At 38.6% G+C, this 24,483-nt stretch overlaps 1 protein-coding gene across 2 annotated transcripts in view; it reads left to right on the forward strand.

Moving 5' to 3' along the window:
• Window positions 1-24,483, forward strand: part of MYO1D (myosin ID) — a 386,590-nt gene that overhangs the window by 145,735 nt on the left and 216,372 nt on the right. For both annotated transcript variants that reach the window (XM_060203968.1, XM_060203969.1), the window contains 4 exons: window positions 269-343; window positions 2,677-2,809; window positions 16,602-16,768; window positions 20,865-21,072. In XM_060203968.1, coding sequence (XP_060059951.1) covers window positions 269-343; window positions 2,677-2,809; window positions 16,602-16,768; window positions 20,865-21,072 — 583 coding nt within the window. The remainder of the gene's footprint in view (window positions 1-268; window positions 344-2,676; window positions 2,810-16,601; window positions 16,769-20,864; window positions 21,073-24,483) is intronic.

A 24,483-nucleotide genomic window follows, 5' to 3' on the forward strand; every position in this document is an offset into this window, starting at 1 on the left:
AGGTAAGCAGTAAGACAGTAGAAAAATAGTGATTTTAATCATAATGACGGCATAGATGTTTGTTCTTCTTTTGAACAATAGAAACAGTCCTCTCTAGTAGGTAAATCTGATATCTTTTAACACAGACAAAAGTGGACAATATCAGATTTAGATTATTAGTTGCACCTGTAATTAATCTGTGGGCAAACTTATAGATGTCTAAGAAAAGTCTAAATGTGACTCTTGCTTGGTGAATTATTCATGTTTCCTGTATTTTTTTTTCTATTAGCTATTCTGTCGTTGGTTTTATTGACAAAAATAAAGACACTTTATTTCAAGATTTCAAGCGTCTCATGTATAACAGGTAAGACTGAAATTTTATGAATCATCTTCACATTAGGCTCCATGTCATACATTGAATAATATGGTCTAAAAATGAATACTCTTAAAAAATTAAAGGCTTTCTTTTATTTATTTATGTTGGATAGAGACAGGAAGGGAGGGAAGAGGGAATGAGACCTGCTATAACCTGCCTCACTGCTTGTGAAGCTTCCCCCCTGCAGGCGGGGACCAGTGGCTTAAACCCTTGTCCTTGCACACTGTAGCGTGTGCACTCAACCCAGTGCTCCACCACCTGGCTCCTCAACATGATTACCTTTAATGTGACATTTTAAGAGTTTCTGTTCATAAATTTTTAAATAAAATAAGAAATAAATATAGAGACCTGCTGCTAATATGATATTTCTTGACTTCCCTTTAGTTGCTGTATTCATCCTTAGGCCAGGTCAGTGAAAACTGTGGGTGTTAGATAATCTTGGAACACTCAGATCCCCACTCCAGAGTCTTTGTCCCCAACTAAGAGACTCTCTGAAATATCAGAATAGCATCCAGTTTTGATCATAACAGATCCTGGTTGATTAGACAGAACCATCCCAACAATCCAAAAACGTGGAAAAGTTGTAGTCCAATAAAATCAGGCTAAGGATTATAAGTTCAAACTCAGTATGGATACTCTGTAAAGAAGGTCCATGAAAAGAGATTCTTAGTCAGCTTCTTTTGAATTTGAGAACTATAGTTACTCATTTCTTAATTCCACTAAGTCTATTAGTAGCTTATCCAAAATGTACTCATATCTCTGAGCTACACATTCTTTAAAAAGTTAGACAAAATCATGGCTCTCAGTGGATCTTATTTTCTAGTGGGTAGATAGTAAACTGAAAAAAAAAAAATCAAACAAGTACTGTAAAGAATTTCAAAATCAAATTGGAAAAGTGGGCTCCGTTGGCTGTTGGCAGTATCTGGGTGCCCTAGCACACTAAAAACAGTTCCACCTTCCAACAGTGGATGCATGTAACCCCAAGTCACAGGATCAGTGTAGGAACAAAGCTGCATGTTATGTTAATTGATTTCCAAGGGGGAAATCTGATTTCACAGGGAATAGACTATTTTCTTTCTTTCTTTTTTCTTTTCTTTTTTTTTTTTTACCAGACCACTGCTCAGCTCTCGCTTATGGTGATGGTGGTAAAGGGAACTGAACCTGAGCCACAGGCATGAGAGACTCTTTGCATAATCATTATGCTCTCTCCTCCCACCCAGAATAGACTATTTTCATTGGTACGACAGGCAATTTTTTTTTTCAGGAAGCAACAGCTTTTCAAATTCCAACTCCTTTGAAATTAAAAGCATCCAAAATGAAACATGAAGAAAATTAGAGTTGAGGCCACCACACATTTTTTAGCATCTCCACAGAGCCAAGTAATGAAGATAATAACTTTAAGCATGAACACCGACCTGAAATACATTTTAAAAAATGAACAGCAAATATCTTGGTATCAGATAAGTAAAATATTCTGACAACCAATGCTACTAATAAATGTTTTTCTAAATTCTACAATAGAAGTATTTACAAGAAGACAATAGAAAGATGCTTGTTTTATCTCTCCCACTGTCTTAAAAGAGTGAGCTTTTTGTAGCATTACCTACTTTGTATGAGTACTATTTCAGCTGGAAGATCTTTCATTTTACATTTTCTACCATGACATTGAGGATCATGTTACTAGTGATTTATTCTCATGGTTACCACAAAAGCCATTTTGCTTTATTATAATTCATAAGAGCCATGCTAACCACTTGAAGATCCTAATCATAACCTTTTAAAGTTTTGGTTTGGGGAGGTTTGTTTTTTTGCCACTAGGTTTATCACGGGGATGCCAAGTCTGCACTATTCCACTGTTCTCTGCAGATTCTTTTGCTCTTTTTCCCCCTTCCCCCCCACCAAAGGCAGAGACAGAGAGAAAGACAGTGTTAAGCAGGGAGAGAGAGACACTACAGCATTGCTTCACTGCTCATGAAGCTTCCTTCCCCTGTGCAGGTGCACCTATGTAGTAATTGTGGGCTCAACCCCAGGTCCTCACACATGATGAAGTATATACTCTACCAGGTGACTATCTCCTGGTCCCTAATAGTTTTTTAATGTAATAGAGTTTGTATACATCTTCTCAGTCTGTGGTATAATATCTGTCATTATACTTTCAGCATTCATGTTGGAAAAGTTATTTTTCCAACTAAAACTCCAAGCTGAATCTGCCATCTAGTTTTGACTACCCCCAGAGTAAAGTTCAGCAGATTGTTTACCAGTTCTTTATCAGTTTATTGGAAAATAACATTTGAATTGCTCTGTCTTCCTCTGTTTCTTAGTTCAAATCCTGTTCTGAAAAATATGTGGCCTGAAGGTAAACTGAGCATCACAGAGGTGACCAAGCGACCTCTGACTGCTGCCACCTTGTTTAAAAATTCGATGATTGCATTAGTAGACAACCTTGCATCAAAGGTAACTGTTTTCTAAATACACATTTTAATTCTTATATTCCCTCTTAATATCTGGTATATAGAGACTGTACATTTAATTTGCATTCTAGATAATTGTAGTAAATCAGATTGAAGAATATATACTTAAAGTGTATGTTATAACAGTTATCACCCTGCACCACACACACTCCCAATTGTTGTTTTAGTGTGACTGGGTGAAATAATTGTGTCTCAGTTGAAATGCTTTTTGAATTTTTTTGTCACAGTGAAGGGTAAAGTCTTAGTGAGATCTTTAAATATGTATGTAAGTGAGATAGGGTGGTGATGGACCCAGTAGATTGTACATGTTATTCTGTGTGAGTACCTAAGTTCAAGTCTACCTGCAGAGTGGTAGCTTCATGGAAGGTGAAGCAGTGCTGCAAGAGACTCTGTCTCTGTACAATAATGTGTGTATGTATGTAAGTATAATACATACATAGCATGTGAGCAACAAAATGAACTTCAGCCCTGTCCTGGAAATAGCCTGGTTTCAAAACAAAGTCTTGAACATTATTATACCATCCATATGTCCTGTGTGTGTTTTACAGAGCACTGTTCAATCCTGGCTTACGGTGGTACCAGGTATTAAACCTGCGACTTCCAGTGCCTTAAGCTTGAAAGTCTGTGTAAGCATGATCCACTGTGCTATTCCCCCCCATACACACACGTGTGTCCTTATTTTTATTTTTACCACCAGTTATGTCACTAGGGCACAGTGCCAATACTATGAATCCACTATTTCCAGGGGCCACTTGTCTTTTTTTTCTTTCTATTTTATTTGATAATAGAGAGATAAAGACACCTGCAGACATGCTTCACCAACTTGTGAAGCATCTCCCCCCACTGCAGGTGGGGAGTTGGGGCTCAAACCTGAGTGCTTTCACATGATAGTATGTGCACTCAAGCTGGTGTGCCACCTGCCCCCCCGTGTACTAAAACTTTTTTAAAGATGTATTATTGACATTAATTTCTGATTTTATTATTTTTTGAGGTCTAATATTTTTCAATAACTTTAGCCTATTTTCCACTCCTAACTTGACAAATTTGATAAATTAAGTAGCATTTTTTGATTCATTACTTTTATCTTTCTCTTCTGTGACCCTTTTTATGTATTTTCTTCATGATTACCTTTTTTTTCCCCCTGCATCCAAGGTTATCACTGGGGCTCAATGCCTACACTACAAATCTACTGCCCCTGGAGGCATTTTCTCCATTTTGTTGCTCTTGTTGTTATTGTTGTTAGATAGGACAGAGAAACTAAGAGAAAGATAGACACCTGCAGGCCTGCTTTACTGCTTGTGAAGCGACCCCACCCCCATACAGGTGGGGAGCCGGGGGCTCAAACCAGGATCTTATTCTGGTCTTTGTGCTGTGTGTGCTTAACCTGCTGCACTACCACAAAGCCCCCTCATGATTTCCTTTTTAAAAATCACCTTCAACTCTGGTGGTGGGAACTGTACCCTCTTATTCTGTGGTCTTGTTGATCATTATTAAATCAATAAGAAAGTCACCTTCTTTAAGAGTTTATATCTATACTGTCTCTGGTTACTGTAGTTATGGATAAATTAAGCCCATTCTATGAAAAATATGCCTGTCTAGTAGCTTTATATTATTTTTGTGACAATTCCTTGACCTCAAGTGACAATAAATAAGTAGTCTGTTGTGTTGTAAAGCAAACCTTTAGGGCTCTTCCTCTTCTGTCTTCTTTATTTATTTATTTATTCCCTTTTGTTGCCCTTGTTGTTTGATTGTTGTAGTTATTATTGTTGTTGTCGTTGTTGGATAGGACAGAGAGAAATGGAGAGAGGAGGGGAAGACAGAGAGGAGGAGAGAAAGACAGACACCTGCAGACCTGCTTCACCACCTGTGAAGTGACTCCCCTGCAGGTGGGGAGCTGGGGTTTGAACCGGGATCTTTATGCCGGTCCTTGTGCTTTGTGCCACCTGCGCTTAACCCGCTGCGCTACCGCCCAACTCCCCCTCTTCTGTCTTCTTCACCCAACAAGAAGGGAAGTGACTCTGACAGCAATGTGTGTGGCACAAGAAGCAGCTAGACATAAATTTACAAAAATATTATTAATAAAATGTAAACTATGTTCTTTACAGTTGCATTGCTTATAAAATATATCACGTTAAACTAGAAAAGAAGCACCTATTTTCTGAAATTGATAATTAAAAGTGAATTTAAAAAACTTTAAATGCCTGGGAGTTGGGTGGTAGTGCAGCGGGTTAAGCGCACGTGGTGCAAAACGTAAGGACGGCATAAGGATTCTGGTTCAAGCCCCCGTCTCCCCACCTGCAGGGGAGTGGCTTCACAAGCAGGTCTGCAGGTATCTTTCTCTCTCCCTCTCTGTCTTCCCCTCCTCTCTCCATTTCTCTCTGTCCTATCCAACAATGATGACATCAATAACAATAACAACAATAACTACAACAGTAAAACAACAAGGGCAACAAAAGGGAATGAATGAATGAATGAATAAATAAATAAGTAAATAAATAAAAACTTTAAATGCTAGAACTATCTAATTTCTCTATAAGGAACTGCATTCAGGGGTCAGGCAGTGGTGCACTGGTTAAGTGCTCACATTACAGTGCACAAGGACTGTGTTCAAGCCCCTGGTCCCCACCTGCAGAGGGAAAGCTTCATGAGTGCTGAAGCAGGGCTGCAGGGGTCTCTCTCCCCTCTCAGTTCCTATACTATAATAAATAAAGAAAAATATTTAAACAAAATAAAAGAAGGAAAAGAAGTAAGGTATTACATTCAGCTGCTCATAAAAAAAAGACCTTCACAAAGGACTGGGCAGTGGCACACACATTACCTTGCATAAGGACCAGGGGTCAAGCCCTTAGTCCCCACCTGCAAGAGGGGAGCTTCATGAATGATGAAGCAGTATGGCAGCTGTCTCTTTCCTTCTGTCCTCTCAATTTCTCTCTGTCCTATCAAATTAAGCAAGTACATAAGATCTATTTTTAAAAAGAGACCTTCAGGGTGGGGGTAGATAGCATAATGGTTATGCAAAGAGACTCTCATGCCTGAGGCTCCAACATCCCAGGTTCAATCCCCCATACCACCATAAGCCAGAGTTGAGCAGTGCTCTGTTGTAAAAAAAAAATTAAAAAAAAAAACAACTTCAAATTAATGCCTTAAATAAAAGAAAAACTAATTTTTCTTTTTTTAAAATGAATTACAGTAAAAGGTAGCCCAGTACTGATAAAGGAATTAAAACTTTAATGGGATCCAGTTTCCTTAGAGACTTTTCCTAGAAATTTTACACTCCAGCTGCGTCCCATTCATATACCTTGTGTATGGGGGTGGGTAATAAAACAGACAGATAAAAATATACAAGCCCTCCTCCAAAAATTGGGTAGAGACAATATTAATGCTAGAGAATACAGAATTTAAGACAAAAATCACTAACACAGATAAATAAATTGATAATAATAAAATGAAAATAACAAAGGTAATAGAGCCGGTTCAAACTCTATACCTGACAACATAGCTATGATTATGCAAATCATAATAGAAGAGCATGATGTGTTTTTTTTTTTTTTTTAAAGAAAATCAGATAAAGCCACAATCACAGTGGGAGATTTTAAGCCAGAAACTTTTAGATCAAACACAAAAAAACCTTGGTAGGAACGCAGAAGTTTTGAAAGCCAAATTTATACTTTACCTTATATATTGTTGTTAAAATTTTGGAAGGCTCTAGCCGGGCTGGCTTCACGGGCAGGTAACAGAGACGCAGAGACAACGGCTGGACAGGGAAGCTGTATTTCTTTATTCAGGAACAACGATTCATAAACTAAACCAAACTAATCACCAAACAGAACTCTGCTGTCTCTTTGCGGCGGTGCAAGCACTCTCTCTCTGCAACTCTGGAACTCAGGAACCCTCTCTCGGGGTTCCTTTGGGCGGGGCCAAGCAGGCCTGCGAAATTAACAGGACTGATCCAATTCTCTTGGCGGGGGAGGGCTAGAACAAACCAATGTAAAGCATACGACAATATATCAAAAGAACTCAGTACCCAGGGAATAGGAAATAGATTTTCCTTTCAAGTATACATGGAACATTTACAAGAATTGCACATACGAGATCAGAAAGGAAGTTCATACCATTTTAGCAAAAGATATATATATATATATTATATATATATATCCATCCCATTCTCTCAGCATATAAAATAGAAGTCAATATTAAAATTTTGTTTTGAAAATTTTTTAAAAATCTACATCAGTAATATCTATTCTAAAAATAAAAGTTATGTTTTATCTTAAATATACTTGAGAACTTAAAATATTACTCTCCTGAAAAGGAAATCACAATAACAATTACAAAATACTTGGAGTGCCATGAAAAGTAATTTACAAGATACTGCTGAAGTGGTCCACTTGTATGTTTTTTTAAAAATCAAGATAGACGTGGTCTGGGAGATGGCGCAGTGGATGAAGCGTTGGACTCTCAAACATGAGGTCCCGAGTTCAATCCCCAGCAGCACATGTACCAGAGTGATGTCTGGTTCTTTCTCTCTCTCCTCCTATCTTTCTCATAAATAAATAAATTCTTTAAAAAAAAAATCAAGGGGAGCCGGGCTGTAGCGCAGCGGGTTAAGCACAGGTGGCGCAAAGCACAAGGACCGGCATAAGGATCCCGGTTCGAACCCCGGCTCCCACCTGCAGGGGAGTCGCTTCACAGGCGGTGAAGCAGGTCTGTAGGTGTCTATCTTTCTCTCCTCCTCTCTGTCTTCCCCTCCTCTCTCCATTTCTCTCTGTCCTATCCAACAACGACAACAACAATAATAACTACAATAATAAAACAACAAGGGCAACAAAAGGGAATAAATAAGTAAAATAAATATTTAAAAAAAAAATCAAGATAGACAATAAATGGATTAATAAATTTAGCTCCAAATCCAGAAAAAGAACTTCAAAAAGAATTTAAGGAATAGTTAATAAATTATTTTACACATCAAAATTTAAAAGTAATAATTATCAAATAGGCAAGCCTTTAATACAATTGATTTTAAAAGAAAATATATAGGGAGTCGGGCAGTAGCGCAGTAGGTTAAGTGCACTTGGTACAAAGCGTAAGGACCAGCATGAGGAACTGGTTGGAGCCCCTGGCTCCCCACCTGCAAAGGAGTTGCTTCACAGGCTGTGAAGCAGGTCTGCAGGTGTCTATCTTTCTCTCCCCCTGTCTTCCCTTCCTCTCTCCATCTCTCTCTGTCCTATCTAACAACGACAACATCAGTAACAACAATAAAAAAACAATAAGGACAGAAAAAGGGAAAATAAGTATATATATATATATATACACACAAAATAGATAGCTAGAGAGAGAGCACAAGAATAGCACACAGGACTCACATGTGAAAGGTCCTAGGTTTGATCCCCAACACCACTGTGTGCCCAAACTGAGCTGTATTCTAGTTAAAAAAATTAAAAGTTGACTTTATACATTTTTTAAGTTTCATATTATAGAAAATTTTAAGTAACATTTTTTAACTCTGACTTTTCATTTTGATGAGTAATTTAACAGGATTTTACATAATTAGAAGATTTCAGGGGTGTCATATCATTCCCACATATGGTGTGTATAAGTGACACCATGTCTTCCACCAAAGTTCTTTGTCCCATCCCCAACCCCACAATCCACCATAGTTCTCACAGTCCATGAGACAGTTTGGTTACCATAGTTCATTTGCTTTAGTCATCTGTGTTCTATTTATTTCACTTAGCTTAATCATTTCCACTTATATCCATTTTGTTGCAAATGACATAATCTCATCTTTTTTTATTTGTGCCACTAAACTTGTAAACCTCTTTTAAAAAAATCTATTTTAACTATTTACTTACTATTGAGAGGCAGAGGGAACTGCAGCACTGCTTCATGCTCTTAAAGCTTTCCCTGCTGCAAGTGGGGACCAGGGGCTTGAGCTCAGGTGCCTGTGCACTGTAATACATAGACTCTACTAGGTGCAACACTGCCTAGCCCCTGAGTTTCTCTCCCCTTCTTTCCTTTCATTCATTCATTCATTCATTCATTCATTCATTCATTCATTCATTCATTTATGATAACTGTAAAAATTAGCTCGGCACAGCCATGCCAGCCCTTATCTTTGAATCACAAGGCACCACATAAATGTGAATTTAGCCAATTGCAAAATGAGCAAGGCTTTAAAACAAAAGATTCCTTCCCCCTCCCCCCGTGACTCCAGTTGACTATGAACATGCCACCATTGGGTGGGGGAAGGGGCGATCTCTGACAAAGTATTTGGATCCCACTTGTCTTGCTTTTTCTAAGTAAATCTGATTCCAGCACCAAACTGGCCAAATCTCCCTGCCTGACCAGTCTCTCCCACATCTCATTTGACTAAACCAAAATGAATATACCACCCCCCTCCCAATTTTTTTTTCAACTCAAGAGTAAGCCAACAAAATAGCTCACCTGGATAGTGTGCTTCTTTGCCATGCATACTATACAGGTGTCAGCCTGGCCTCCAAAGCTTTGGAAAAAGCTTTGGTACTATGGCATTTCTCTTTTTCTCTTTCTCTCTCTCTCTCTCTCCTGTCATCTTCTAAAATTATCTGCCAGAGTGGTGATGCTCTGACAATGAAGAGAAAAAAAGGGGGGGGGGAACTCAGTAAGAAATAAACACCATGAATCAATCAGGAATCTTAAAGGCTCTGGGTCACTAATCAGAACTCTGCTTTCCTCCAGTCCTGGCAAGGACATCAGACATGGATTGTTTGACAGATACATTTTTTAAAACTTTCAAGGACCAAGTAATCCCTATCATACAGACTATTTTGGAAGATGAAAGGAAGAAAGGCCACTGCCTAACATATTTTATGAAATTAATAAACTAATATAATTTTATATGAGAAAATAAAATTAGGTAGAAGTTTCATCCAGGAACATCCATATAAAGATCCTGAAAACATAAAGAAATGACACATTTTCTGGCAACATTATGAACCAAGCACCCACTAAAGCCAACTGAAAACCAAGTTAGTTATTAGGTAAAATAGGGCAGGGGTTGATTGGTTATGTAAACAGACTCTCATGCCTGAAGCTCCAAAGTCCCAGGTTCAATCCCCCATACCACCATAAGTCTGACCTGAGCAGTGCTCTGGTTTTAAAGAAAAAAAAGTAATTAACTTTTTTAAGTGATCACAGTCAGATAATTCTATTAAAATATGTAATAGTACTTTGCATATTTTAGGTACTTAGTAAATGTGTTGAATATGCCAATAAACATAAAATCACTTCCCTATAACTTCTGCCAAGTTATTTTAAAAATTAGGTAAAATATAAAAATCAACTTATTCATTATAACAGTGAACAAACAATAAAGTAAGGAGCATACAGGTCAGGCTGCGTGAAGGTAGCTTTTATTTTAAGATTTATTTATCTTTATGAGAAAGATCATAGCTCTGGTCTGGTCAGGGGTCAAAGCTTGATCCTTATACATGCAAGTCCAACATTCTACCTGCTGAACCATTTTCTGTGCCTGCAATAAGGCGGAATTTAACTGAGTGAAAAGGAAAATAGAGTTCTAAAGCTTGTTTTTCACCCTGTGGGGATTTGTTGAAGCAGGTTGACTTTGGCTATAGTTATTCAAGGCTACATCCTTGAAGTGAAAACTAGGGATTGTTCAAAGTCCAGTGGGAAAGATCAGCTCTCTCTCTCTCTCTCTCTCTCTCTCTCTCTGGTAGAGTATTCAAAGGGTTACATCCTCAAAATGTACATCTAGAGTGAACTCATTATCTGCAAGGAAAACTGCATATCTTGGTCTCATAAGACAGCTTCGGAAAGGTTTTCAGTTCAAATTCACACTATCTGCGTGTCCTGGAGAGGCTTAAACCAGCAATCCAGCCAAAAGTAGTTCAAGTCTGGTGTTGTCCTCAGACATCGGTGTGATAGAAACTGGCACATGTTTTGTCCTTCAGATCACTTAATGGGAAGAAGTAATGTTTTGCCACATGGTTTTTGTCACATGATTGCAGTTTCTTATCTCCCCATGATAGGTATCTAAACACCACACCCACCGCCATCTGATAGCTTCTCTGCTGCCTTGTGCACTAGACCCTCAATGCTCTCTCAACTCTTTTCTTCATACCTCCTTCCTTGGCACTGCTGTAATAAACCACATCTAGTCTTAATTTTTCACCCTATATTTTCCTGTTCTCTGTTTCTTAAGTTCCACCTATGAATATGGTTATTGATGTTTGCCCTTCCCCATCTGGCTTATTTCATTTAACATGATTCCATTTGGGATGTAGCAAGAGAGAAGATTGCATATCTTATAGCTGAGTAGTACCCTATTATGTAAGAACAAAGGAAAATGGAGACAAATTAAGACGGCAGAAATGTTAGTAATTAAGGCTGGGCGGTGGCACACCTGGTTGAGTGCCCACTGTGTAAGGACCCAAATTCAAGCCTCCAATCCCCACCTGTAGCTTTTTGAGCAGTGAAGCAGTGCTACGAGTGTCTCTCTCTTTGTTGCATTCAAGATCTGCACCCATTCTCTCTCCCCATTATTTTGTCTAGTACTTAATTTAGTTGACTTCTTCGAGAAGGTTGATAGCAGTTATTTAGTTCTCCACTACAGAAGTGAAAAGTCCCAACTCCTTACTTTTTCTGAGTCCACAGTTTTCAAAAGCATATCTTGGCTTTCTACCAAAACTGTAAGTCTTAGAAATATAGGGAGTGAGTTCTAGTTTTATATACTTGATAACCCAGTAAAGTGTATTAAGCAGCTGGCCAAGAAATGATTAAATGAGGCTGAATTTGCCTTTCACTGTAGCAATCTTCAAAGCACAAATAGGTGAATTCTAATACATATCCTGATTGATATACTTTTACAAAGGATGTTTTTTCTGCATAAAATATTAGGAGAAGCTGATTAGATAGTGTGAGAAAATAAGATCACTGTTAACTTTTGTGATTTAGTCTTTCTGAGACACAATAGAATTTGCCAATTTTAGCATTTCTTAGGCTGAATCAGTCTGCATATTTATAAAAGAGAGGAGGTGGCATTTATAAATTGAGACAGAATGCTGATTAAATAGAGAGAAAGCACTAGACCAGGAGAAACTTCACTGCTGTGATGTGTATGTATATCTGTCTCTTGAAAAAGTTGATGCAGGAGCAGTGAAATCATGTATGTGTGCCATTAGCTGTAAGGGTGAATTTGAAATAGGCAGTTCCTCACATAGCTCAGCTTTAAATAGCTTCAGTTCTTGATGCTGGAATAGCTGATTTAGAATACGAGTGCCCCCTTGAGGCCAGCTGCCCATGACCTCACCTGGGTCCAGTACCAAGTACCACTCTTTGGATGTCACTGGGTTCCTTCTTGCTGGCCTGTGTGGCAGCTACTGTATATATCATCACAGTAAGCTGTCTGTCTTGCTTCCTGAAGTTTACTAAATCAGGGAAGAGGAAGAAAAATGATTCATTGTATCTGAGACCCTAAAACTGATTTATTCCACAGACGGGCTTCTCTAGTATGTTCTAGCAACAAGACTTGTGGAATAAGGAACTTTTTCTTCCTGACATAATAACTATTCTACTATTCAAATTTTTAGTCCAAAATTTATTTACAAGAAATGTAATAACTGCCTAGGAGTTAGATATACATCAAAATAAATATATATATACTATTTTAGCAAAAATAAAATATTTGCATGGTTATATTTTAAAAAAACAAAAAAAAGAATACTAGTGCCCCACGGTGCCTAAAGTAGCAAGGGTAGGGACCCTGGACATAGTTCAATGTGGTTGATTATATGTCACATGTATGAGAGGTCCTGGATTCAGTCTCTAGCACCATAAAAACAAACAAAACAAAACAAAAAAAGGGAGAAAAGATAAATCTTCCTTGGGAAAAGGGAACATAATTTTGGGCCTCCAATTATTTATAGAAACAATTTTGCAATTATAATATGTGAAACAAAATAGAAATTAACCAAAGGAAGGAAAACAGTGTGAATAAGAAAGGAAAAACAATAAACAAAACAAACATACCTGCATGTGGGGGGGAATTCAGCTATTGGAGTTATCATAAAATCATAGTAAATAATTGTGTTTATCATGTTCACTTCACATTCTGACTCAAAAGGCCACACGTGGTGTGAGTCTACTCAGAACAAGGATATGCTGTTCAGCAGACAGTGACACTAATGTGACAGTGTGTGCTCAAGATGAGACCCATACCAAGTGTGGGATGTGCCTTTGGTTAAAATTCAGAAGTCCTATATGAACCATTTCTCTCTATTTTTTTTCAGGGTTTTCTACCAGCACACTTATTTTTTTTAGGGGAGAGAGAGAGAGGGAGAGGGAGAAAGAGAGAGAGAGAGAAAGAGACAGACAGACAGACATACAGTAAAGCACTGCTCCACTATTCGTAAGCTTACCCTTCTGACACTTCCCCCCCACTTCCTCAATCTCTTAAAACAAATTCACCCTTATAGCTAATGGCATCTCAACCCAAAGTGAAAGTAGTCTACCTGTGAATTTCTCTTTCTCAAGCCTTAATCTCTTTTCCCTTCCCCACTAGCACCGTAAGGCTCCCAGAACCTCTGAAGAAGACAAATTCACCCAGGAAAAGGGAAATATAAAATCTGGATAGTCTCTTGTGCCCTTCTTCCTGCCTTTCCTATCTTATGGAGAATTCTGATTTATTTAAGCAAATATTTTTTTAATTTCATTTGCCTATTCTAGATGTCACCCCCCCCCCATGGGTTTTGGTTTAAATTACCTCATTTGTCATTACTAAAGTAGAAGCCCTAATACCCCATTTTTACAAATTAGATTACTAGGTCCAGAGAGACCTTATCATAGCTAATTAAGAGGAGAGACAACTAAGACCTAAGTATCATAATTCTGTGTCATGCTAATTCTGTTACACCAGTATCAAATCGTGTAGAGAGATCTAGTAGCATTTTAGTATTTACTGTGCCACTTCTGTTTATTCATTAAGCAATAAAGAACCTATGTCCAAGGAGATCTTCAGAAAATCCTCAAGTATAACCCTTTCCGTCACTTCCCAACCTTATCAAGTTTCATTTATTACAAGCCCTTTTTAATTGTGAACTACAGCCACTACATATAAATGCTTCATTTGAAAACCACTGCAGATTTAGTTAACATTTAATCACCCATCACTACTTTTTAAAAAATATTTATTTATTTATTTATTCCCTTTTGTTGCCCTTGTTGTTTTATTGTTGTAGTTGTTGTTGATCTCATTGTTGTTGGATAGGACAGAGAGAAATGGAGAGAGGAGGGGAAGACAAAGAAGGGGAGAGAAAGATAGACACCTGCAGTCCAGTTTCACCGCTTGTGAAGCAAATCCCCTGCAGGTGGGGAGCCGCGGGCTCGAACCGGGATCCTTACACTGGTCCTTGTGCTTAGCGCCACCTGCGCTTAACCCGCTGTGCTACCACCCGACTCCCCCATCACTACTTTTTAAATTAAGATTCTGTGTTCTTTATAATACCAGTCTTCTGCTTAATAATTAAGACAAGGATCAATATTCCAAAAGAGAGAAGAATGATCAATTATCTATGAATGCATATCAAATCACCCTAAAATGTAGTACTTAAACCAGTTTAGGGCTGGAGACAAAGCTCACTTGAACAGTATGCTGCTTTGCCATGGCACAACTCAAGTTCAAGCCTGACCCTCACTACATTGACGTGCTATGGCCTCATCTCCCTCCTCTCTCTTTCTCACTTTAAAAAACCAATACAAGAAATTTAGTATGTTTTGTGGTTTGTTGGGTTGACTGGCTAGTCCTATTGTTGATTTCAGTTAGGCTCTTCAAGTGACTATAGCTAAGCGGGACTGGATGATCTTAAAGGACTAACATATGTCATGACTGTATGGCAAGATGACTAGGATGCTTCACTTCTTTTCTCATCTAGTCTTCAGTTTGGAGAAACATGATGTATGTTGTGTTCCAAAAGGATAAAGTCTCTGGAGCTCAAATCTCCTCAAGTAAGCGTATTCACCTCTGCCACATTCTATTAATTATAAGTCGCAAGGCACAGGATGGGAGTTGGCACAGAGGATGAAGCATTGGACTCTCAAGGATGAGGTCCTGAGTTTGATCCCTGATGGTGTGTGCACCAGAGTGATGCTCTAGTTCTTGTTCTCTCTTCTCCTATCTCTCATTAATAAATAAGTAAATTGTTCTTTGAAAAAAAAAAAAATCAAATCACAACACCAGGCTGGATTCAAGGAGTAGGGTGGAAGATCTCCCTCTTAATGTGAAGCACTTCACAAAGTGGAAACACGTACAAGGTACAAGTTAAGGTTATTAATTGACTGCCTTCTCAATAGATTATCCAGGAACATCCAAATAGGCCCAAGAGAAACACAAGAGACCTTTTAATAGGAAAAGGAAAGCAACAGAGTAAAAACCAGAGGGATAGTATCATGAGATTCAATGGAGGAAGATGAAAAAAGATGACAACTTTCTGGAAGGTGGACAAGATAAGAAAGTGGACTCTCCCTAACAGATTTCAGAAAGGAACAGTTTTAGCCCTATTTTCAGCCCACTTCAGACCACTTACTTCCAGAACTATACAAGAATAAACTCATGGTATTTTAAGCCACTGAATTTGTGTTAGTATGCAGCAGTGGTAAGAAATTAGCGTAGCAGGATTTAGAAAAAGGAGGAGGAGGAGGAGGAGGAAGAGGAGGAGGAGGAGGAGAAAACTGTCCTTTTTTCCACCATCATAGACGGCAATATGGTGGATGTATACTTAAAGCATCCTAATTAGATGTAGAGCAATCTTACTCTGTTCAAAATGCAAGTAAATTCACATTTTTTACATCTCTCCTACTTAAACCATTCATCACTCCTTTTTACCTTCACTGATGATCAAAACTGCCTATTTTAACTACAAAACTTTATCTTTAATTCAGGTACATTTGATTTAGAGAAGGGAAAATTGGTCTTTACACTAGTAAGTCAGATGCATTTGCCTTCATTGATTTATCCGAGGATATTTTTTTATCTGCAGTATACTATAATTTATGTTTGAAAATAATTAGGATCTAAAGCATGATATATAACTATTGGTACAGAGGGAAGGATTTCTTGTTACTTTCTTGGAGTTACTGACACAGTAGCAGCTCTAATTATAAATGTGTATCTCTTCTTTCAAAAGTCAAAGTTAATGCAATAATAATAATAGTAAGTATTATTATTATTGCTGACACTGTACATTGTGTGCCAGGACTATGCCTGATATTTTCTATTCTTCACCTTTACTTATTTATTGGATAGAGACAGCCAGAAATTGAGAGGGAAAGGGGATGATAGAGAGGGAGAGGGACACCCGCAACACTGCTTCACCACTTGGAAAGCTTTCCCCTTGTAGGTGGGGACCAGGAGCTTAAACCTGGGTCCTTGCACATTGTAACATGTGCGTTCAACCAGGTGTGCCACCACCATATTTTTGTGAATTGTATATACAACTACAATGTACCAAGATTTATATAGCTCAGTTATTTACTCCCTTGTTTTATCCCATAGTACTCTTAATGAATCTTGAAATGCAATAAAACAAACATAGCTGGATGAGAATTTTGGAACATGAGAACTTCAAGCTTGAATTGAAGGGAAAGGATAAACTACTTTATTCACAAGTACATGCCTGAGAAATTAGAGGCACTGAGTTTAATTTGACACAATTAGCACTAATTACATGTTACTGTCCTTAGTGTGGAATTTTTCTTAATCATTTGCCGATTTATTTATTTAGGAACCATACTATGTGCGTTGCATCAAACCCAATGACAAGAAATCCCCACAGGTATTTGATGATGAACGATGCCGGCACCAAGTAGAGTACCTTGGACTGCTAGAAAACGTGAGGGTGCGTCGGGCAGGATTTGCCTTCCGTCAGGCGTATGCGAAGTTTCTTCACAGGTAAGAACAGACTACACAGATAAACTCAGGAGCAAACTGGGGGGTGATGGCCCCCTCCCCACCTGCAATAGTGCGTCAACACATGTCAGACATGGAAATGTTTGTTGATCGAACAAAAGTGTTGAGGAAATTAGAATCATGATCAACTTTTCAAAGATCAGCCCGAATCTCCTTGCCTTCCGAGTTTATGGACATAGGGGAAAAGTTCATTGGGAGGTGTGGTGGGGTACTGTACATTGTAGTATAGTAGGATGACTATATTTAGAGTCACACTGGAATCCTTGCTGTCCCATTCATTTGCTGCATAGTATTGGGTCAGAAATTTAAAACTTTTTTGACTTTGTCTCTGCATCTGTAAAATGAATATAGTAATGCCTACTTCATGAGATTTGTGAGGACCAGGTTAACTTCAGTAAAAAACCAAGATGCCTAACATGGTAGGTATTCAATTAACACCGCTTAGCCTTACTGGTAGTAGTAGTAAATATAGCAATAATGAAAATAATAAGTAGTTGATAATGGAGACTATGAAATTAATCCACCTGACTTGAACCCTAGCTTTGACATTTCTTAGCTTTATAAGTTGGGCTGTGGCTGTTAGCTCACTGGCATAGAATATAGCTCACATATCTAAGGCTCAAATGGGCTGACCTCTATGAAGTACTTAGAATAGTTCCTGTAGTAATGTAGTAATCATTCAGCAAAGATAAGATATGATATGTTTCTTATAAGTGATCATGGTTGATGACTGGGACTCACAAAATGTAATGTTTTAGATTCCATCTGTTCATCTATTAAAATATGTATTGGCTATGTTCTAGATGACAGGTTCATTAAAATATGAGTAAGTACATAAAATGTAGACCTAGAAAAAGGCATGAAATTAAAATACCTTAAATTGGTTGGTCAGAAGAGTTTAAGGAGATGATAATGACAGGAAGGATTCAGTTAGACAAAGGTCAGAGGAAAGAACAGGTGAAGCAAAGGTAACAAGGAAAAGGTTCAGTTATAGTACTAAGTGTCAGGTTTTAGATAGCATCTTCCATCTATGCTTGAACTATGTTAATTGTTAGAGCAATAGTGTGAGATAGTATCAGAGAGATGGACAGGGATCAGATCACATCAGACTTTGTAACCCAGATTAAACAGCTTAAATGTTGGCTAACTGTTAGAAAATTAGTGATAAATACTAAGCAGGGAGCAACTCAATCTTATGGGTTTTTTAAGAGATCACAACCACTGCTGTGTCAGTCGGTAGAGCAGAGAGATGTTTAGGAATGCTGTTAGAGGAGTCCAGGTGGGATTACTTAATGATAATGCTTTGAGTAAGATATTATAGTAGTGCACAGATTCAGGATGTTTTGAAGCAAAATTGGCAAGAATTAGTCATAGTCTAGATGAAAGAGAAAGTAGAAAAATAGAGGAATGATTAATAGATGTGGGCCTCAGCATCAGTGTGAGCTAAGGTAACCATTTTCCAAGGTAAGGAAAATCAGGTAAGAGAAATTTGAGGAACTAGACATGGGACTGGGTAAAAATGGTATAAAGAATTGTCACTTGACTATTGGGCTTTAATTGCCTGCTAAACATCTAGGTAGAATTATTAAGTAAGTTATTTGATACATGTACCTCAAGTTCCAGAAAGAAGTCAAGGCTGGTGATAGATGTTTGGAGTTAGCAATAATAGAATATATATAGCCTTGGAATCAGATAAAGTGAAGGTGTGTGTCAACACTAAGTTTTGTGGACTGATAAAAAGGAACTGGCTAGGAAAGGAGGAAGAGCAATTATGCTGGGGAGACAGCTTAATGGTTATGTAAAAGACTTTGATGCCTGAGGCTCTGAGGTCCCAGGTTCAATCCCCAGCACCACCATAAACCAGAGCTGAGCAGTGCTCTGGTCTTTCTTTCTGTATTTCCCTCGCTCATTAAAATAAAGATCAATTAGAGAAAAGAGAAGAAGAGAAAGAAGAAAGAGAAATTGATTAAGTGGAAGAAATGCCAGAGGGGGGAGTTGGGGCGGTAGCGCAGCAGGTTAAGCGCAGATGGCGCAAAGCACAAGAACCAGCGTAAGGACCCTAGGCTCCCCACCTGCAGGAGAGTCGATTCACAAGTGGTGAAGCAAATCTGCAGGTGTCTTTCTCTCCCCCTCTCTATCTTCGCCTCCTCTCCATTTTTTTTTCTGTTCTATCCAACAACAACGACAACAACAACAACAATAATTACAACAATAAAAACAATAAGAGCCACAAAAAGGGAATAAATAAATAAATATTTTTAAAAAAGAAAGAAATGCCAGAGGGGATTATGTCACAGAAGCCAAGAGAAATGACATTTTTAAAAGTGCAGTCACTCTATCAAAGGGTGCCGTGCAATCAAGTAAGATAAAAGCAGTAGCTTAACCATTACATTTGATAACAGAGAGGATGGAGGAAAAGGAACTGGGAAGAATCTGATTTGATCAGGATGGAAAGGTGAAATAAGGAGTTGGATGCCTAAAAGACAACCCAGGATTCTGTGCTGTGAATGAGAGAGGATAAAAGTGGATGCAGTAGCTGCAGGGGAATGAGAGGTCAGGACTTGCTAGAAAATGTTTCATTGCAGGTGGGGATGATTCAGAACAGGAGAAGCCAGTGATGTGACAGAGAGGGGAGATAATTGTAATAATAACATCCTTGAGAAGAAGGAATAGAATCCCAAGCTCAAGCAGAAGGTTTGTCTGCTTTAAATGGGAGCAGAGATAATTCCACTCCCCACAACAGGCTAACGGAAAAATACTTAGAGCTCTCACAAACACAGGGCAACTGCCTAGCAAGGAACGAGAGCCAGACTGACATCATGCTTCTCACTAGCAACTTTTAATGCAAATAGACATAGGAGCAATTATCTTTACATTGAAGGGAAATTAACTCTGCACTTCCATTTTTATTCCACCCTAATTAGCTGCTTAATTTTCTTTTAGCTGTCAGTTTGTCTGCAGATCTGCTTGATCTCCTTGAACTCAGTCATACTGTTTATAAATACTGTTAGTTTTGTTCCTTCCCCAGTTATTTAAATGTTTATTAACCTCACCATGCTGACTGGAAACCTATACAGAAGAGGTGTCTTTATCTTGCTTGCTTTTGTTTATGAGGGGAATATGTCTCAGGCTGCCCCTTTCTGAATGATATTTACCAAGTTTGTGGTAAACAGTCTTTATGAGATTAAGGAAGGAGCCTAAGGTGGTGGTATACCAGGTTGAGTGCACATATTCCAGTCCTCAAGGACCCTAGTTCAAGACCCAGGTCTTTACCTGCAGAGGAAAAGCTACTGAGGTAGCTCTTCCCTCTCAATTTATGTCTCTACCAAAAAAATTAAAATATATATATTTTTTAAAAGATTAAGACAAGGGGGGGTGGTCACACTAAATGCACATAAGCTCAAAGCACAGGGACCAGGGCAAGGTTCCTGGTTCGAGCCCCTGGTTCCCACCTGCAGGGGGGTCACTTCACAAGCAGTGAAGCAGGTCTGCAGGTGTCTGTCTTTCTCTCTACCTCTGTCTTCCCCTCCTCTCTCAATTTTTCTCTGTCTTATGCAACAACAACAGTGGTAAAAGGATGGCCTCCAGAAGCAGTGGATTCATAGTGCAGGTATGGAGCCCTAGCAATAACACTGCAGGCAAAATAAAGATTAAAGCAGTATCTTTCTATCTCTGGTTCAGTAAAGAGTTACAGTAATGGAGTACTACATCTTATTAGAGACTTTTTCCACATCTCTTATCAGATTAATGAAATGTACTTACTTGTATGTCTTTTAAAAATAATATATTTTTATTTATTATTAATTGGATAGAAGAGAGAGAGCTGCAGCACTGCTTTACCACTCATGAATCCTGAAGCTTTCCCCCTGCAGGTGGGGACCAGGAGTTTGAACTTGCTTCCTTGCTCATTATAAAATGTACACTCAACCAGGTGTGCCACCATCCAGCCCTATTTCTAGTTCTAATTAAGTTGTTTTTTTTTTCTTTCCATAAGACATTTTGAATTTTATTAAGTGGTTTTTCTACATGTATATCATTTTTTTCTCCCTTAATATGTGTCCTTTTATTTTTCATCCAGATACAAGATGATTTCTGAATTCACCTGGCCTAATCATGACCTCCCTTCAGACAAAGAGGCTGTCAAGAAACTGATTGAAAGCTGTGGTTTTCAGGATGATGTAGCCTATGGGAAGACCAAAATTTTCATCCGAACACCCCGAACACTGTTTACCTTGGAAGAACTTCGGGCCCAGATGCTTGAAAGGATTGTCCTCTTTCTTCAAAAGGTAATTTTATATTAAAGATATGAAGATAAAGCTTTATTTTTATGTTCTTAAAATTTTGCTAAATGTTTTTGTTTCGTTCAAAAAATGCTCATGATTTTTTTTTGTTTTGTCTTGTATGGGTCGTTTTTATGATTAAATAATGATTAAAAAGATTGTAAGATAATAGGGGTACAAGTGATACAGTTCTCATCACCGTCCCATCCCCTCCGTTGGTAGCTTCCTTATTCTTTATCCTTCAGGGAGTATGGACCAAAATTCTTTATAGGGTGCAGAAGGTGAAAGGTCTGGCTTCTGTAACTGCTTCTCGACTAGACTTGGGCTGGATAATCAATTAAAAAAAAAAAACTATATATCTTCGAATGTTTCCTAGTGTCTTCACTTCTGGAATACTTACTTGACTGCCTAAGCACGGAATTATATTATCCTCAAAAGTTTGAAAACATTTTTGTCTTCTGGTAGTTAAGTCAAAGCAATGCCTAAACCAGTCCCCTAGTCATCCCCAACCCCCCACCCATTGCTGCCTCGGTTAGGATACTTCTGTTTTTAATCATGGTTTTCAAAAGTTTTGCCGATGTGTTTGAAATCACCTTCCTCAGCCATCACTTTTCATCACCAGCACAAGACCAAGGTGTGAGCTCAATAGCCCCCATTAGGTCATGATACCTGTCAGCACTGATCTGTGTAGGATCCCCTTTTCATTTCATCCACTCCTGAGTGGATGAAGGAATATATATATTTTTTTTTCCATCCCTCCTACGAAGATCATTTTCCATACTTTTTATATATAAATCAGTTTACTTTAAGAAACAGTGTATAGGGGGTCGGGCCATAGTGCAGCGGGTTAAGTGCGTAAGGATCCCGGTTCGAGCCCCTGGCTCCCCACCTGAAGGGGAGTCGCTTCACAGGCAGTGAAGCAGGTCTGCAGGTGTCTGTCTTTCTCTTCCCCTTTATTCCCCTCCTCTCTCCATTTCTCTTGTGTCCTATCCGGCAACAATGAGATTAATAACAATAATAATAACCACAACAATGATAAAAACAACAAGGGCAACAAAAAGGAAAATAAATAAATAAATAAATATTTTTTTAAACAATATATAGTGACTCAAGAGGTGGTACAGTGGATAGAACATTTATTTATTATTAATTGGATAGAAGAGAGAGCTGCCAGCACTGCTTCACGACTCATGAATTATATTCTGGTGCCACTTTTGTAAGTTCTTTTCTGTTCCATTATATATTTGCCTGTTTTTTTGCACTAGTGTTACACAGTTCTTATTGTAGTATGTCTTGCTGGGTGTTAAGTTCACATTTATTCTTTTTTTTTAATTGCCACCAGGGTTATCACTCGGGCTCAGTGCCAGCTCTATGAACCCTCCACTCCTGGTGGCCTTTTTCTTTTTTACTTTCTACTATACTTGATAGGACAGAGAATTTTTTTATTATTTTTTTTTATTTTTATTTAAGAAAGGATTAATTAACAAAACCATAGGGTAGGAGGGATACAATTCCCACCACCCAATCTCCATTTCCCACCCCCTCCCCTGATAGCTTTCCCATTCTCTATCCCTCTGGGAGCATGGACCCAGGGTCATTGTGGGTTGCAGAAGGTGGAAGGTCTGGCTTCTGTAATTGCTTCCCCGCTGAACAGGGGCATTGACTGGTCAGTCCATACTCCCAGTCTGCCTCTCTCTTTCCCTAGTAGGGTGTGTCTCTGGGGAAGCAGAGCTCCAAGACACATTGGTGTGGTCTTCAGTCTAGGGAAGCCTGGCCGGCATCCTGATGACATCTGGAACCTGGTGACTGAAAAGAGAGTTAACATACGAAGCCAAACAAATTATTGAGCAATCATGGACCCAAAGCTTGGAATAGTGGAGAAGAAGTGTTAGGGGGGTACTCACTGCAAACTCTAGTGCACTTCTGCTTTCAGGCATATATTTTGCAGTAGTTTACGGATACGTGTGAACATATGCTCTCTCTCACAGAAACTGGTGTATATCTAGGTTTTGGGACTTTGTTAGAAAGTGAACCACCTGAGATGAAATTAGAGTATACTATGAAAGGAAAGGTCTCACCCGAGTAATGAAGTTGAAGGGTTGTCATTCCACACGTGAAGTCTCTGGACACAGTCTGAGGTGAAGCATGTTGAGGTGGCAATCGTTGTGTTGGTTAGGTTGTGATCGGCAGATGCAATATTATTTGATATGGATTGGGAGAGGCATACGGGAAAGTGGGCCCTATCCAAGGGTTCCAGGACTGGGGGAAGTAGAGGCTCTATAGTGGAGATGTGAGGTTCCTGCTGTCTTAGGGTTCAAAAAGACAATTGATAGTTAATGTTATCATCACATTGTTTGGTAATTGGGTTAACTTTGAAAAGTCCTTTTGTTAGGGTTTGCTGTACAGTATCCAGTATCTTGTATATAGCTGTGCTATTGGTTGCTTCTGATCTACTTGGTCTAGGCTTTTGAGAGAGTCTGCATATCAGTTACACAGCCTATATATTGAAAAGATTCAGTTTGTGTTTTGAAAAACTTCGAGACATACAATTAATTTTCCCCCTCTCATATTAATTAACTAGTGATTTATATGACTACATTTTACTAGGAGTGTACATAAACACCATTCCCACCACCAAAAGACTGTGAATCATCCCTCCAATTCACTCCCACCCCCCACTGTCCCAGGAAGCTGCATGTCTACCCCTCACCACAGGGTTTTTACTTTGGTGCCCTACTTACAATTTGGTCAGGTCCTGCTTTTAGTTTCCCTTTCAGATCTTCTTACTCAACTTCTATTGATGAGTGGGATCATCCCATACTCATCTTTATCTTTGTGACTTAGCTCACTGAACATAATTCCTTCTAGCTCTAGGACAGAGAATTTAACGGGAGGGGAGAGAGAGAGACCTTAACAGCTTGTGAAGCATCCCCCCACATATGAGGCATGGGGACTTAAAGTAGGGTCCTTGTACATGGTATTATGTGTACTTTAAAATTTTTATTTATAAAATAGAAATATTGACAAGACTATAGGATAAGAGGGGTATATTTCCACACAGTTCCCACCCCCAGAAGTCCATATCCAATCCCCTTCCTTGATAGCTTCCCTGTTCTTTATCCCTCTGAGAGTATGGACCCAGGATGGTTGTGGGGTAATACATGTACTTAACTGGGTGTGCCACCACCTGGCCTCATCTTTACTCTTCTTTATTAAGACTGGTTAGCCTACACATAGACCTTTACTCTGCAGTATAAATTTAATGTGTTTACTGAACTCATAAATTTCAGTTATGGTTTTATTAGGATTGCATTGTGTGTGAGTTTATAGATGAATTTGAAATTACTGATATTTTTACAATGTTAAATCATCCTAATAGTATAGATTATATTTATTTAGATCATTTCATTGGTGTTT

Source organism: Erinaceus europaeus, chromosome 12 (genome assembly GCF_950295315.1).
Source record: "Erinaceus europaeus chromosome 12, mEriEur2.1, whole genome shotgun sequence".
Lineage (NCBI taxonomy): Eukaryota > Metazoa > Chordata > Mammalia > Eulipotyphla > Erinaceidae > Erinaceus > Erinaceus europaeus.